This window comes from Citrus sinensis, chromosome 1, assembly GCF_022201045.2.
Source record: "Citrus sinensis cultivar Valencia sweet orange chromosome 1, DVS_A1.0, whole genome shotgun sequence".
Lineage (NCBI taxonomy): Eukaryota > Viridiplantae > Streptophyta > Magnoliopsida > Sapindales > Rutaceae > Citrus > Citrus sinensis.
The window spans coordinates 3,840,100-3,854,949 of record NC_068556.1 but is presented as its reverse complement, the minus strand read 5'-3'; the positions used below and the strand labels follow the sequence as shown (position 1 = coordinate 3,854,949).

The window sequence follows — 14,850 nt, the reverse complement described above, 5'->3', positions numbered from 1 at the left end:
GAAAATGGTTATCATTCGCCCTCATAAGTTTTCTGGTCTTTGCCCCATTTATTAAACTAGCTACTACGCGGTTTTGATAATTTGCAGAATTGTATTTCTTAGATCTTAGTGAGCCACTAACCTTTTAGAAAAATGAAAGCCGTCATAATAAAATGGGAGGTCACTCAAACGACAATTTCTACCAATGACGGGACAATTTCTCTGCTTAATATGTTTCCAATGCACGTATAAATTCTTTGCTTAGCATTCACACAAAAACAGGGAGGTATAGCCAATGAGCCAATGAAAACAAAATATATCATAAATACATTCCACAAAGATTTATATTTGATTATTTTTCAGTAACTGACGACCACAGCAACAAAAAGCCGCGGTATTCCCCAGTCATAAATATTCCCTCATTGTATCGCTAGTTTCCCGTATAAGAATAAAATAGAGAAAGACCAAAATTCTTAAACGGTATCAGTATTTTTATCTCTCCTTGCTCAAGATGTAATATTACTCAAGTAAGCTTGCCTCTTAATCACCTTCAAAAGAGCTGATTCCTAAATGCATTAATCATTCTTGGCGAGAAAAACAGAACAAATGCCAAGATCGAACCAAAGAACATTTTGATGGCATATCTCACAGGGTTATGGTCATCCTCTTGAGAGATATTCTTAGGGGCAGACATGGCTAATGCTGAAGGTAGAGCTTCTATTACTGCATCTGCCAAATCTGTGATGAAGGAAGGGGTGCAATTCAGAGCAGGTACACGTCCCCAATTTTCAATGCCGGATTCAAGAGCCAATTCCTTGTACTCCATGTCAATCTCTTCAAGAGTTTCAATGTGCTCGCTCACAAAACTGGAATTTCAGGAGGAAAATTAGTTTACTTTCTAGACTATATCTTCAAGCTCATATAAAGTACACAGCCAAGACTTCAGTAAGCAATGTGTACCTGACTGGAATGGCTAGAAGACTCTTGACACCTTTCTGGCCAAGCTCCACAAGAACTTCATCAGTGTAAGGCTTCAGCCATTTTACAGGCCCAACTCGACTCTATCCAAAAAGGAAAAAGAAGAAAATTGAGCATTACAAGCAATTAACAGATAGCTTAACCTAGTGTAGGGGAAGACGAGACCAATACTCAATGAGTCTTTGCTATAGGCTGCAGACGAAAAAGAGAAGTTATGAACTAAAGTTTAGAACCAAACCTGGTATGCCAAAGTATGATCATTGTTGATTCCTCTATCTTTCAACCTCTGCATGATTAGGTAGATACACTCTTCCATCTGATCTCTGTATGGATCACCAGCTTTCTCAACATAACTGACAGGTACACCATGGGCACTGAAGAATATCATAACCTAGAGTTCCACAAAATTAGTGAACATGTGTAGAGAGATAATCTCATCAAATGAAAACTAGTCGGACATGCCAAATTTCTGCAAAGGAACCATGCAAAAGGTGTATGCAACAACAATAAAACTCACCTCCTCAGGTTTTTGGAACTTCCCTAGCTCTTTCTGAATCAAGTCAGCCATAGAGTTGATGTATCCTTCTCGTTGATACCAGGACCTTATAATAGACACAGGCAGCCTCGATAGATATGCATCTTCCCTGAAAGATTACTCTCACTCAGAACAGATTATAAAGCAGGGCAAAATCGATTACTACTGGCAAGAAACTTCCAATTGACGCTTACACAACAGTACCTAAATATATTCTGGAGAACACGGATGCTTGACCCCGTTGTAGAGATAGAGAATTGTGGATAAAGTGGCAGCACAACGAGCCTTGTAATTCTGTCCCTTTTAATCTGTTGCATATAATAGATATCATTTTAACTGTATTTTCTCTGTTATTTATCTACTAAAACACAGTATTACGCAATTATGAGCTTAAACGCAGATATAAAGTCATTGAAAAACACAGGCACATCAAAGGAATAGACAAACATAAGACTACTGAATGTCAAAAGTTTTCAGAGAATCTAATTATATTTCAGGCAAATTGGATTCCATCATAAGAAAACAGTTACTAAGAAAGTGAAAATGTGGGACAGCCACCTGCTGAACAGCTTCTTCAGTAAATGGATACCAATAACGCATTCCAACATAGACATTTACGGGCAAGTTTTTGGCTTCTAAAGCTGTTTTAAGTGCTTGTGCCTGCAAAAAGATTTTCAAACCATGAATACAGACTGAAGTTTTACTCACAAAATGGTAGCAATACAGCATAGGTTTTAAGACATAGTTCACTTGTGGGACAAGTATGTCGAATGAAATGAAAAACTACTTAGACAAAAGCAACAAAAATACATGTTCCACCTGCTCATCTGTTATTTTGCGCAATGGTGAGCCACCTCCTATGGCAGCATATCCTTCTTTACTTTTGGGAGCCCGTACCACAGAAATCAACTTTGCCAAGGGCCACTGAAGAAACCGAAACAGCCTGGGAAGACGTATAATGTCCTTTATCAAAAACAATAACCATTAGTATAACTCTATATTTGAAGCATACAAATATAAAATAGAAAAAAAAAAGATAATAATAAAATTCCAAAGGTGGGGATGAAAGAGAAAGAATCCGACATACTGGATCTGCAAATAAATTGAACAGAAATGGCTGAACATCATGAAGCGTGTCAGGCCCTCCAAGATTCAGAAGCAACACCCCAACCTTATCTTCTGCGGCCTGTGCATGAGATTCATATTCTACAGCATTTTCACCATATGTTGCTACTCCTGCAGCACAAATCCCTGCAGGATTTCTTCTCTGCACAGGACCGCAAAGATAAGATTCCCTGACAGTATATGCGAGCGCTTGAGAGGAAACTCTATTGACATTATTCAATCCCTCAGATGACTGGCAGGACACCGATACGATGTAAGAACCTAATCTGTCAATGAGACAACCCAACTTCAGCATTGAGTATGGATATAAACTTCATCTTCGTAATATCCACTGATCACAGCTGCATTCTATTGCCTATTGAAAAATCACAGGACAAGATAAAATTGACAAGCCTAAAATGCTGAAAAACTCATAGCCACGTCTACATGTCCATACGTTCAGATGAAGCATGGATCTTAGAAAAGTTTCTATCTGAAGAAACACTGATGTAGTAGCTTTGTAACTTATTTTGACACAAATTTTTTAAGCAATGACAATTATCATATGTAAAGGTAACATAACGCGTAATGCAAAATAATGACTAATGCACAGCATTCAAACACTATAATATTGATTAGTTAATAAGAAAATCAATCAATCTAGAATAATTCGAAAATAGAAATTAATAAAAAAATGCAATTTAATATAAGAATAACAGAGCTCGTGATATGAAAGCAAATGCAACAAATCAAATGAGAATTACCACGTCTACGAAACATAATAAATTAGGACAAAAAAAAAAATCAAATACATGGTGGAAATATCATAGGATCCTTAAAACGCAAGCCGCATTAATAGTGCTCAAAACGACCCCGGAAAACAAACACTACAGATTAGATAAACGGCGAACTTAAATAAATTGATTAAATTAAAAAAAAAAAAAAACTTACGTTTGATTGAATTTATGAAGATTCGAAACAGGGAGCTTCGCGCGTGAAAGAACTCCAGAGCATGATGCGGCGTCCATGGAGTTGATGCTTAGCCTCTATTTTCAATTAAAACCGAACCAGAATTGAGAAAATGAGAATGACAAAACGGTATTTTTATTTTTCTTTATGCTGAGATATTTTCGAGGGTTAGTTGAGACCGAATCTTAAAAAGGAGAAATAAGAAGTCAATGAAATACCTAATATATTTGATTTGGTTTTGGCGTCTTAAGTATGGAAATGAGTATTTATTATCGTGGAGTTGAGTCTCTATTACTCTATTAGTTATTACTTCCTTGTTCCTACTACGTGTGTAAAGCGAGACCGGGAAAGTCACGACAGTGGCGTGCAGGCGTACACCTTCGTTTTTTAAGAACTTTCCTTTCCACGGTTTTTGAGTCGGCAATAAATAAATCGCAGAAACTTCCCCGCACTCCGCTTTTGAATTTTTGACCGGTTTAGGCACCGAACCGACATTATTGGTTTACGTCGGTTTCAAACGGATACAGTGTTTTTCTAATATTTATTTCATTTTTTATTGGTTCCTTTTTTTTTTTTTATAAATTATAATTTTAAGCCCGCACTCATGCAAAACCCAACAGTAAAACTAGTTTTATTATATATAGTTGGGGGTTATTTTAATTGGTAAAATAAAACGGGACGTTTAAAAATCGGATTTTAACGCTGTGCAAAGGGTCAGACAGATTTGAATTGTCGTTATAATATATTATTATATTAGAATAATATATACATAATAATTTTTCAGTTAGAATTTTTTTATTTATTAAAATAAAAATAAAGGTAAAAAATAAAAAATACATATTCAAATGCAATGTATTTTAATTTATGATGTTGTGTATTAAAGTTTATATATATATATTTTTAATTTTCTTAAACTTATCTTAAAAAAAAGTAAAGAATTCCCTATTAGAAAATTAGCACATTCACACATATAGAATAAACTTCAATTCTTATTGCTTACTTTAACGAACGCAGTGTGTATATATATTCCTTCAATTTTGGAGGATACTTTACAGTAGGTTTGTTTCAAAAATTTTCTTTTCATTTTGGCTTTTTTGGCTAGATTAATTTCCCTTTACTTTTCTTCTTGTTTTCCTTTGATTTTATTCTATATGAACAGCGAACGGGCTATTTATTAGGTTTTATTTGGAATTTGAAATTGAGTAGTTGTAGTTTTTAAGTTACAGTATTAAAGTGTGAAAAATCTATTATATCTTTAATAATTTTATTTAAATTATTATTTAAAAATTATATTTAATACATAATATTATTTTATTTTATAATTATAGTTTTTTTTCACAACAACTATAGTTTAAAAATTACAGTACTTCAATCCCAAATAGGACCTTAATCATGTTCAGATTTGTTCTTCCTCTACCTTAACTTCCCTTCTTCATGATTATTATTATTTTCTTCTTAAAAAAGAAAATGCATCCAGATTATATCAATGCAGTAGAAAATATAAGTTAAAAAGTGTGGGGGTTGATGATCTCAAATCTAGTTGTTGGGTAGGGGAAAAACAAAGTATTTTTAATATTTGGACAATGAATTAGATTTGACGATTGATAGAAATATATGTGAGATTATTCTTAGCGGGATGTGTTAAAAGTGAAAGTATTTATCCGAGTTATATCAATGTCTCTAATACTAAATTAGAGTGTCAAAAGTATAAATTAGGGTACAAATATTCCACCCAATCCTGTTATCAATAAAAAATAGAGGAGCTACTAGCACCCCGCTATTTCTTATTAAACCCCTTTTTAAATACACCCACCAAAGCATTAAATAAAATCACTCTCATTCTAAGTAGGGGTGGGCAAATCGGGTTTCGGTTCGGGTTGTTCGGGTTTCGGTTTGGGTTTCAACCCGTTCGGATTGAAGAATTGAACCCAATCGGATTGAAGAATTGAACCCAATCGGATTGAAAACGCCAACCCAAACCGAATTTACTTCGGTTCGGTTCGATTCGGTTCGGTTTGGGTTGGCAATTCGGATCGGATTGGGTTGATAATTCGGGTTAACATATTGGTTCGGGTTAATTCGGGTTAGTTCGGGTTAATCAATCAATTAATTAACAATCTCTAATTTAATTATTAATAACAGCAACAAACCCACTACAATTTAATTAATAACAGTCTCAAATTGTTCAATTATCAGTAAACCCACTCCAATTTAACTAATAACAATCTCCATTTGTTCAATTATCAGTCAACAACAACAAACACACTCCAAATAATTGAATAATTGCCAATCAATTAATTAAAAATATACAATTTAATTATTAGTCAATGAAGCTCAATTAAAACTACATTACAACATTGAGTTAGTAATAAGAAATTCGAAATTCGATTCGGGTTGTTGCCATCAGCTGCGAGCAAGTCAGCAAGTTACAGGCTTAAAACGTCGGCAAAGCGAGACAAACCTTGATCTCGGAGCAGCTACAGCGTCGGCAGATCGAGACCGTGCTGGGCTGAGTGGAACGCGAGGTGAACACACGGCGCAGTTGCGGGCGAGGCGTGCTGGCTGACGGCGAGTGGACTGCGGTGAACGACTGGTGTCTGTTGGAGCTGGACGGGGCTGCTGGCTGCTACTGTCGTCATGGGCCACGAAACTCAAAAGAGGGAGCAATGAGGGAGGGGGAGGGAGAAACGGTGAGACCGAGAGTTTAGCTAATTAGCTGCTTAGGGAATTTTTTCGCTTAACGTATGGACTTGACTAGCTTACAGAATCTGGAAGCTACAGATTGCAGCATCAGCCGTTGGATGTGGAGTGAGAAACTAAACAATAGAAATCGGATGGTGGGATGACGGGAGATGTTTGTATGTATACATATTTTTAATTTTTAAAAGCTGAATCTTAAAAAAAAAAAAAAATTCAACCCAAACGGGTTGAAGCTTTGAATCTGTTCGGGTTTCACCGATTAACCCAAACTGAACCGAACTCGAACCCGAACGCCCACCCCTAATTCTAAGTACAACCCTCACTTTAATGTCATAAATGACCTTATCCTCTTTCTTTCTAGTAAACACCAAAAATAAAATAAAATAAAATAAAAATAAAAATAAAAATATGGCAAGAGGATTAATACTAGAATTGTTAAAAGATCAAATCCTGCGCGCTTCAGCCAGAAGATAGAAACCAATATATAAATTCTCAATTGGTCATAGGCAATAGAAGAGAAGAAGCCACTTTAACATGGCATGTCGGCTAGAAGCAAACAGAATAACAAATGATTCTCATTTACAAAAATTAGAAGTCCAAATGTGATTAAAAGATGAAAATGTTTTGAATCTCTGAGTTTTTTTTTTTTTTTCCTTTGGAAAACATAACCATCAAGATTTGTTTTGATTATGAATATTGGGGTGTACTGAGTTATTTTTACGATGAAATCTGAGGTTAAAAAAAGTAAACACTTAATATGGGTGTTTTATAAGAAACTTATAAGGGATGCCAATAACTCAGCTCAATGAAAATTTTGAAACAGATGGCCTTCTACCAGAGATGATGATGTGCTGACGGTCGTAGACTCGTAGTAGGCTAGGAGCCCAATTTAGCCCATTGAAAATATTAATATCTATTACATTTACTTGTGAAAACAAAATTAAAAAGATATTAATTTCTCTGAAAAAACACGTTGAGGGGCAAAATGGGAATGAATGAATTTACCTTAATGACCCTAGACGGTTCTGGAGGAGCTACATTGCAAACCCAAAAAACAACCCTTTACTATTCTTGCCTATTTCAGTAAATTTAAATCCAGAGCCAGATAGGGTTTTACCGAAGTAGTTATATATAAGCGCGCTTAGCTTTACCAAAACCATCATTTGCTTCGCCTGCCTCCAATTGGCTACGGCTTCTCTTTCTCAGCTTCACTTTGCATCACCTGTATTTCTCTCATCAACAGGCTGAATAGATAGCCACCGCTCCTTTAACAAAACCCTCTCTCGCTTCAGTTACAACTCTTTGGTAATCAGATTTGCACTTTGATTCTATATATTCGCGCACACACGCGCGCACTTTTCATCTATCGTTTAATGTTACGGCATCGAACACTTAATAAACTTTGTTTGATGATGATCCAGCGTCTGTGAATGGAATTAAGACACGGTGCTTAGTGGATGAATGAAGTATTCATTCGCAGATCTTTATCTGCTTGGATTGGCCAAAGGATCAGGTACCAGCGTGAAACATTTCTCTGTTTTGGTATTACGAGCACTCCTAGTCCTTTTTGTGTGTGGAGTAAAAGTTAAATATATTTCTTTTGGTTTGGTTTGAGCTGCATTATGATGGCCATTGGCTGCTGAATGTATTTGTGTGAATGTGTTTTGTGCTTTGATTAACCGTGAGCATTGTGTGGTGGCTCCATATCTGAGTCAACAGCAGGGGCATAGTCGTTGCCATCTGACTGCCGCTTGGAGCCAATATAAATTTACCAGAAGAAGATCCTTGAAACTCATTGTTGTTTTAAGACACAATACCTGGTTACATTTCACTTAGTTTCCAGTCTGCCGGATTTTTTTTTTTTTTGTGCGCGTAGAAAATAAGGTAGAAATAATAGATCTGAAGAGTAGGATAAATATTGAACGGGCACTCAGTCAGACACGGGTGATTGTTTCTCAATGTAAAACAAGCCACCTTTTGCATGGTGCCTAAAGTATGCTACTAAACACGATTGGAGGGAACTGCCTTATATGGTTTCCTTCAAATTTAAAGGAGCTAAATTATTTACTATTTATGACTCTTCATGCTAATTATCTTGAGCTAATATGTGCTCGTGTATTACTTTATAGAGGATTTTGGACATTCCAATTTATATACATGCTGAATGTTGAATTGAAGTTAGCTTAGGACTTGTAATGCTTTTTAAATCTTCAGATTGATCATTTCAGTTTAGAGGATCTACAATGTTAGATGATGAAGAAATTGTAGTGTTTTTTTTTCTTTTTTTCTTTTAATGAGTATGCGTTTGCTGGTAAAGTAATATCTTTACCCTCAATGACTCTTCCCACTAGTCGTCTTCAACTAAAATATGTATAAACTTGTGTACTACCTTGTTGAAGATTTGGTTTTTTTCAGAGTAATGATATTGACTCATCATTAAATCACTTCTTAGGCTAATTTTTTTCCCCTCATTCTGAGCAAGTCTTTCAACATATATTAGCAAAATTCATCATTTATTTATCAAATTTTCAATTAACATCAAGTTAGGTTGGAGCTCAATATGTCAATTTTCCAAGTAGCTATTGGAGATCAAAGATTTAAAACAGTTTTTGTGACAAGTTTTTGAAACAAAGTCCTGGGAATAACCATTCTCCCTATTTGTAGTTTGGGTTTTTTCTTGGAGCTGAAGGCTACCTAGTTTTGTGAAAGAATGTGTGATGCTTGATTGTTTCACCAGATTTGTGCCAATTTTGTGACACCGTAAATTACAGTCTCTATTTTGGATGAGCAGTAATATTGGAAAAATTAGGGAAGCTTTCATCTAGAGGCAATATTATCTTCACAAATTAGACAACAATTTTTTTTTCTTATATTTCTTAAATCTGGTGTGATTCAAACTTTCAAAAAGTTTTACCTATTCTCTGTAGAGTTGGGTGAAGAAAAATGTAAGTTAGTATTCTGGGTTAAATAATAATTTTATTGTGTTGTAAAATTAGTTGTTAACGATATCTTAATTTACATCAAATCCAAGTTGTTATTTTGTTCAACATATGAATTTGTCAACTAACAGACGTTGATTTTATTTTTCAAAATTGCTTTTGCATATTTTTCCTATGTAACTTTGTTACCAACTAAGGTTAATAAGAGGACAACAATCATCTTGATCTTAGTATTACTATTATGTGATGGCTGCTTAAGCAGTAGATTATCTAGGCTAGAAGTCTGTTAAAAGGAAATTGAACCGTGATCTTCTAATGGCAAATGTTCTAACACGTGATATGAGGAACTGTTTGCGCTTGATAGAAGACTGTTGAAAGGAAATTGAACCGTGATCGATCGTTCCCCCCAAAGAAACCCTACCAACTCTTCAGCCTTGCTGCCTGTAAGCACATATAATAAAAAAGCAAGTATTTACCAGCACAGATAAGCACATTATAGGCAGCAAGGCTGTCTCATCAATTCAAAGAAATAAGGCAAATAAAATATTCACCTTAATAACTCGATGGACAATTGAAATTTCCCGGCCCTGGAAGATTTGTTACAAACCCTGGTATAAATACTTTAATGTCTTTTGAATTTTAATTAGATATGGCAAAATAACCGAGATCCGGACCAGAACCGGATTAACCCAGATGATCTGGTCTGGCTACAACGCGGTCCGTATGTAAAATAATGCCAACGACAACAATTTTTTAACCGGGGCATATCCGGCTTCGCTTGAACTCAGTATCCGGACCTGGACCCTGATACCTTTTTTTTAAAATTTATTGAAAGATTAATTTTAAGTATTAAAAAAGAAAAAGCCCCAAAGGCCGAAACGTACTGCAGCTTCCTTTTCTCCTCTCCCACCACCTTCAATCTTCCTCCCACAAAGCCCAAATCCATCATTGGCAATTTGTCATCATTATCCTCAAGCATTATCATCAACAGTTCAGCATCATCATCAATCAGTCGCGTCGCCGTTCGTGATTCGCTGTCGTCTTTATCGCATCGCCATTAATCTTTATTAAATCATCAGCATACATGCTTCTTGGGAATTAGCAGTGCTTTAAAGACGATATTAACATCGCGGGTCAGCTTTTATCACTAAAAATGATTCATTTGGAGTGCTGATGTTTGCCCCGGGTCAAATCCCGAAACAACCCAAAACGACGTCGTTTCATTCTAATTTTTTTTCTTTCCTCCGCTTTGAAACGACGCCGTTTAGAGAATAATAAACGCAAAACAAAAGCCCTTTCTTTGAGCCCATTGCCCTTCGAATGGTCCAGATTCAGAACTCATAGAAACAAGCGCCTCGCTTCACTATCCCCTAAACTTGTCTTCCGTCGCCACGTTGCCATCACTTTAAAGTTTTCCCTCTGGTTCCGCAGAAACACACTTTCACAAAATGGCTCGCACGAAGCAGACAGCAAGGAAGTCCACCGGAGGAAAGGCACCACGTAAGCAGCTGGCCACCAAGGCAGCTCGGAAAGTTTGCTCCAACGACGGGAGGAGTGAAGAAACCACACCGTTTCAGGCCGGGAACAGTGGCTTTGAGAGAGATCAGGAAGTACAAGAAGAGCACTGAGCTTATGATAAGGAAGCTTCCGTTCTAGAGGCTCGTTAGGGAAATCGCTCAGGACTTTAAGACCGATCTGAGGTTCCACAACAGCGCCGTCGCGGCTCTTCAAGAAGCTGTCGAGGCTTATCTGGTGGGTCTCTTTGAAGACATCAATCTCTGTGCTATTCACGCTAAAAGGGTCACCATCATGCCCAAAGATATCCAGCTTGCAAGGAGAATCAGAGGCGAGAGGGCTTGAATAAAATGACGGATGTAAACATTTTAATGAGTTGTTTTGTTGTTAGGGTTTGCTTTTGAGATGTTGATATGTAATGGGCCATTTTGGAAATCTTATGTAATGTACTGAATCTTTCTTTAGCCGTTTAGATTGTGCCTTCCAGATGCTTGTGAAAATATCTGTTGAATGTTAGAAGTCTTGTTTTAGAAAAATTGAATTATTGGGCACTTTCATTTGCTTAAGCAAGTAGTTTATGAGCTTTCTCATCGTTGAAACAAATTTTGCATATAAATAGCCCGGAAAAAAAGAAAAAAACTTCCAGTTACTTCCTTCAGTATTGTTCCTTGCTACTGCTTCTTCACCGTTAACAACAGACTTTTTTTCTACACTTTCAACAATTGAGCTTATAATATATTAAAACCATAGAGAAATCTTCTTTGTTCTCCTTTCTTCACCTTGAATTAAACCATGAAAGTACCGGAAAGATGTCTGAAATATATGGTGTTCCCATTAGCGCCATGAGCTCTGCAAGCTTAAATTTAGCTCAGACCCAAGTTTAGTTCCCTTGACTCCTAATGCAAGCGTGCCAGTGCCGAAACGTCGTCGTTTCAAAGCATATAAAAGAAAAAAAAATTAAACGAAACGATGTCGTTTTGAGTTATTTCGGGGTTTGACCCGGGATTTGACCCGGGGCAAACATCATTTTCCTTTTTGTAAATTAGCAACTCGAATTCTTTCTGGAATTTTCGTTAACTTTAAAACAGGTTTTTTTTTTTTTTTTAATTCAGTTGTCCGGGTTGTAAACTCGGGTTCCGGGAACCGGGTTTAAGCAGGACCGGACCCAGAGTTAAAAAGATACGACAGTGCAAATGCTTTTGATATAATGGACCTTGTTTCTAAGTTATTGTGATCTTTGATGACTATTTGAAATTGTTTGTTATGTTGTGTTGTGTGTCTCAGAATTTATGATATGAAAAAATTGGCTTGTTCAATATAAGTAGCCATGTGAGTTGTTTCTTTGTCATTGTTATAGTCTTGGGTAACAAAACATAAGCAGATGTAACCTCTGAGACAAGTGAAGTTATTTATATGCTAATCTAAGGATAATTTTTAAAAACCTCCCCTGAGGTTTGGACTTGTTGCAAGTAGATGGCGAGAATCTGTTTATTTGTAAAAAACTCCCTACCGTCAGTTAACTTTAACATTGACCGTTAGTTGACTGTGCAAAGACAATATTACCCTCAACAACAATTTGTAGACGGAAATAACTAAAAAAAAATTAAAATTGTTGGCGCAAAAAGTACAAACCCTATTTTTTGACAATTTTATCCTTGTCAATTCCAAAAATTTACAATATCATAGGTAAAGATTATAACTATTTTATTTTCAAGTTTTTAATTTTATCTTTTTTGTAAAAACTTTAAGAAAATATCAATAATTTAAAGAGAATTTTTTAAATTTTTAATTTTATCTTTCTTGTAGAAACTTTAAGAAAATATCAATAATTTAAAGAGGGTAAAATAATCAATAATTTTAATTTTTTTTTAGTTATTTCCGTCTACAAATTATTGTTAAGGGTAATATTGTCTTTGTACAGTCAACTAACGGTCAATGTTAAAATTAACTGACGGTAGGGGATTTTTTACAAATAAATCAATTATCGCCATCTACTTGCAACAAGCCCAAACCTCAGGGGAGGTTTTTAAAAATTACCCGCTAATCTAAATAAACTTTCTTGACTTGCATGACATCTTGTTTCAAATGTAATGATTTTCTTTCTTAGTGATTGATTGATTTCCTAGAAAATCCTAGTATAAATGCTTTTAATGTATTTTGAATTTTAATTATCATGTTCTTTGAACAGGAATGAGTAAGAGGAAGCGGCCAGACTCGAATGCGCCTTCTGACTCGCTTACTGATCATGAGCGCCTCATCTATGATGTAATCAGGAGCAAACAAGATATGGGTATATGGACACGAGATATGAAACGTGAATTAAAAGTTAACCTCCCTGATAATATTGTTACTAAATCTATCAAGTCACTCCAAAACAAGAGCTTGATCAAGGAGGTAGTTAATATCCACAACAAGGGCAAAAAACACTTAATGGCAGTGGAGTTTGAGCCCTCAAAGGATATCTCTGGTGGCGCGTGGTACTCTGAGGGAAGCCTAGATACAGAATTCATAAAAGTTGTGAAATCTCAATGCCTAAAGCAAATAATTAAGTTGAAGGTTGCTACTTTGGAGGGCATTTCAGATTCCATCAAAAGGAGTGGAGCTTTCAAAGTTGACTTGACGAAACAGCAGATTGAAGAGATTGTGAGGGCTGTGGTTTTGGATAATCAGATTATGGAAGTGAAGAGCAATGGATCGGGGGAATTCACTAACATTCCAGTCGGAAAAGTTTGTTATAAAAACGTGAGCAAGGGGGGTGGCGGAGGGGAACCAAAGACAGGAAGCTCGGCTTCTGTTCCATGCGGAGTTTGTCCCCAGATAAATTTTTGCACGCCGGATGGCGTAATCTCCCCGAAAACCTGTGTCTATTACACTAAGTGGTTGGATTTTTAAGTTTTTTGTTTTTGCATTGAGCTATAAAATTTTGGAAATAGTGTAGCAGGGATTAAGTGTCAAACAATTTTGCTTATCAATGTTATATCCACCGAGTGTTTGAACTTTTACGATCGCTTGTTTTTTTTATTTTCATGTCTATGTTTCTGTTGTTAATTGCTTACCTCTTTGCAAAGTTTCTTTATGCTAAATCGTAGTCTTGTGTGCATTATTTGGTTCTAGAAGTTTGTTTTAAATATATGCGCACAAATAGTGAAATTTTATAAGGTGTTTTGCACTGAAAATTAAATTCAATAATAGCAATGGAAATTTGAGTAAAGTGTAGTAGCAATTTTTATCTATTAGGCATTAAGAAATACCATACTTTCTAAATTGTATTTTAACTTTTTCAAAAAATAATACATATTATACAAATAAACTCATATACAATTAATATAACAGCATTGTATTATTGTCGACATTATTTATTTTCTTTGCGTTTGTGAATCATAATCGGAACATGTAGATTCAATTATTTAATTATTTAATTTCTTTAAAAGTAATATACAATTTTAATTTCACAAGCTATTTGTTGCATATTTTTAACACAATTTTTGAAAACTTATATCCATGAAGCCCAATCCAAACTTTTATACGAAAAACAAATTGCCAGTTGCAGTATGCAAGATTGTTTGCAATTTGCGGTAAACTCATTGTATCTAGAGGATTCCTTTATTTTGTTTACTTCGGTAGGGAAGCGTTTCGCCTTTGGGAAAAGCAACCGCGCAAGCGGTGGTGGACGAAGCGGAAGCGAGAATGTATTTATTTTTCTTCAATATTTCAATAAACACATATTTAAAACTAAATAAGTTTGGAGAAAATATAAATACTACTATACTCTAATACAAAAATAAAAAATAAAAAACGCAATGAGATTATAGAAAGAAATCGTAATAAAATCATTTCTTTATTCTATAAATGCATGATACATGTTAAGCAATTGACACGCCATATTTGTGTGTCAAAGGTTGAAACTCTCATACATTTAATGTTTAGTACTATAAAATTTATAAAATAAAGTTAAATCAAGATTTTCATAACAAAAAATTGTCAATTTTCGATCAAACTCAAAACTAGTTCATAATAATCAAGAGAAATTTTTTTGTGTAGTTTAGTTTGTTTCAACAAATATTATTCTTGATGCAGGAAAATGAAAAACTAAAATGCTAAATGAGTAATGTAGTGGGATCAGACACCAAC

At 35.3% G+C, this 14,850-nt stretch overlaps 2 protein-coding genes across 5 annotated transcripts; one reads left to right on the top strand and one right to left on the bottom strand.

Annotated features, from left to right (window-relative positions):
* Positions 1–275: 275 nt before the first annotated feature.
* Positions 276–3,965, bottom strand: LOC102610167 (ferrochelatase-2, chloroplastic). 2 transcript variants are annotated; one of them, XM_025097494.2, is made up of 9 exons: positions 3,548–3,965; positions 2,580–2,972; positions 2,312–2,455; positions 2,051–2,152; positions 1,697–1,800; positions 1,475–1,601; positions 1,196–1,348; positions 940–1,040; positions 276–845 (listed from the first exon to the last, which is right to left on the bottom strand). In XM_025097494.2, the coding sequence occupies exons 2-9, from the start codon at positions 2,910–2,912 to the stop codon at positions 530–532; spliced, it is 1,380 nt and encodes a 459-aa protein (XP_024953262.2). In that variant the 5' UTR covers positions 2,913–2,972; positions 3,548–3,965; the 3' UTR covers positions 276–529. The 2 variants fall into 2 exon arrangements, with proteins under 2 accessions (XP_024953262.2, XP_006475957.2); XM_006475894.2 differs by having other exon boundaries at positions 2,580–2,883; positions 3,548–3,964.
* A 3,437-nt stretch (positions 3,966–7,402) lies between these two features.
* Positions 7,403–13,721, top strand: LOC102610477 (uncharacterized). Of its 3 annotated transcripts, XM_052439888.1 has the most exons (4): positions 7,403–7,570; positions 7,687–7,778; positions 8,930–10,337; positions 12,908–13,721. In XM_052439888.1, exon 4 carries the CDS (start codon positions 12,910–12,912, stop codon positions 13,609–13,611), a length of 702 nt encoding a protein of 233 aa, XP_052295848.1. In that variant the 5' UTR covers positions 7,403–7,570; positions 7,687–7,778; positions 8,930–10,337; positions 12,908–12,909; the 3' UTR covers positions 13,612–13,721. The 3 variants fall into 3 exon arrangements, with proteins under 3 accessions (XP_052295848.1, XP_024953470.2, XP_006475958.2); XM_025097702.2 differs by having other exon boundaries at positions 7,687–10,337; XM_006475895.4 differs by lacking the exon at positions 8,930–10,337 and having other exon boundaries at positions 7,405–7,570.
* Positions 13,722–14,850: the final 1,129 nt, after the last annotated feature.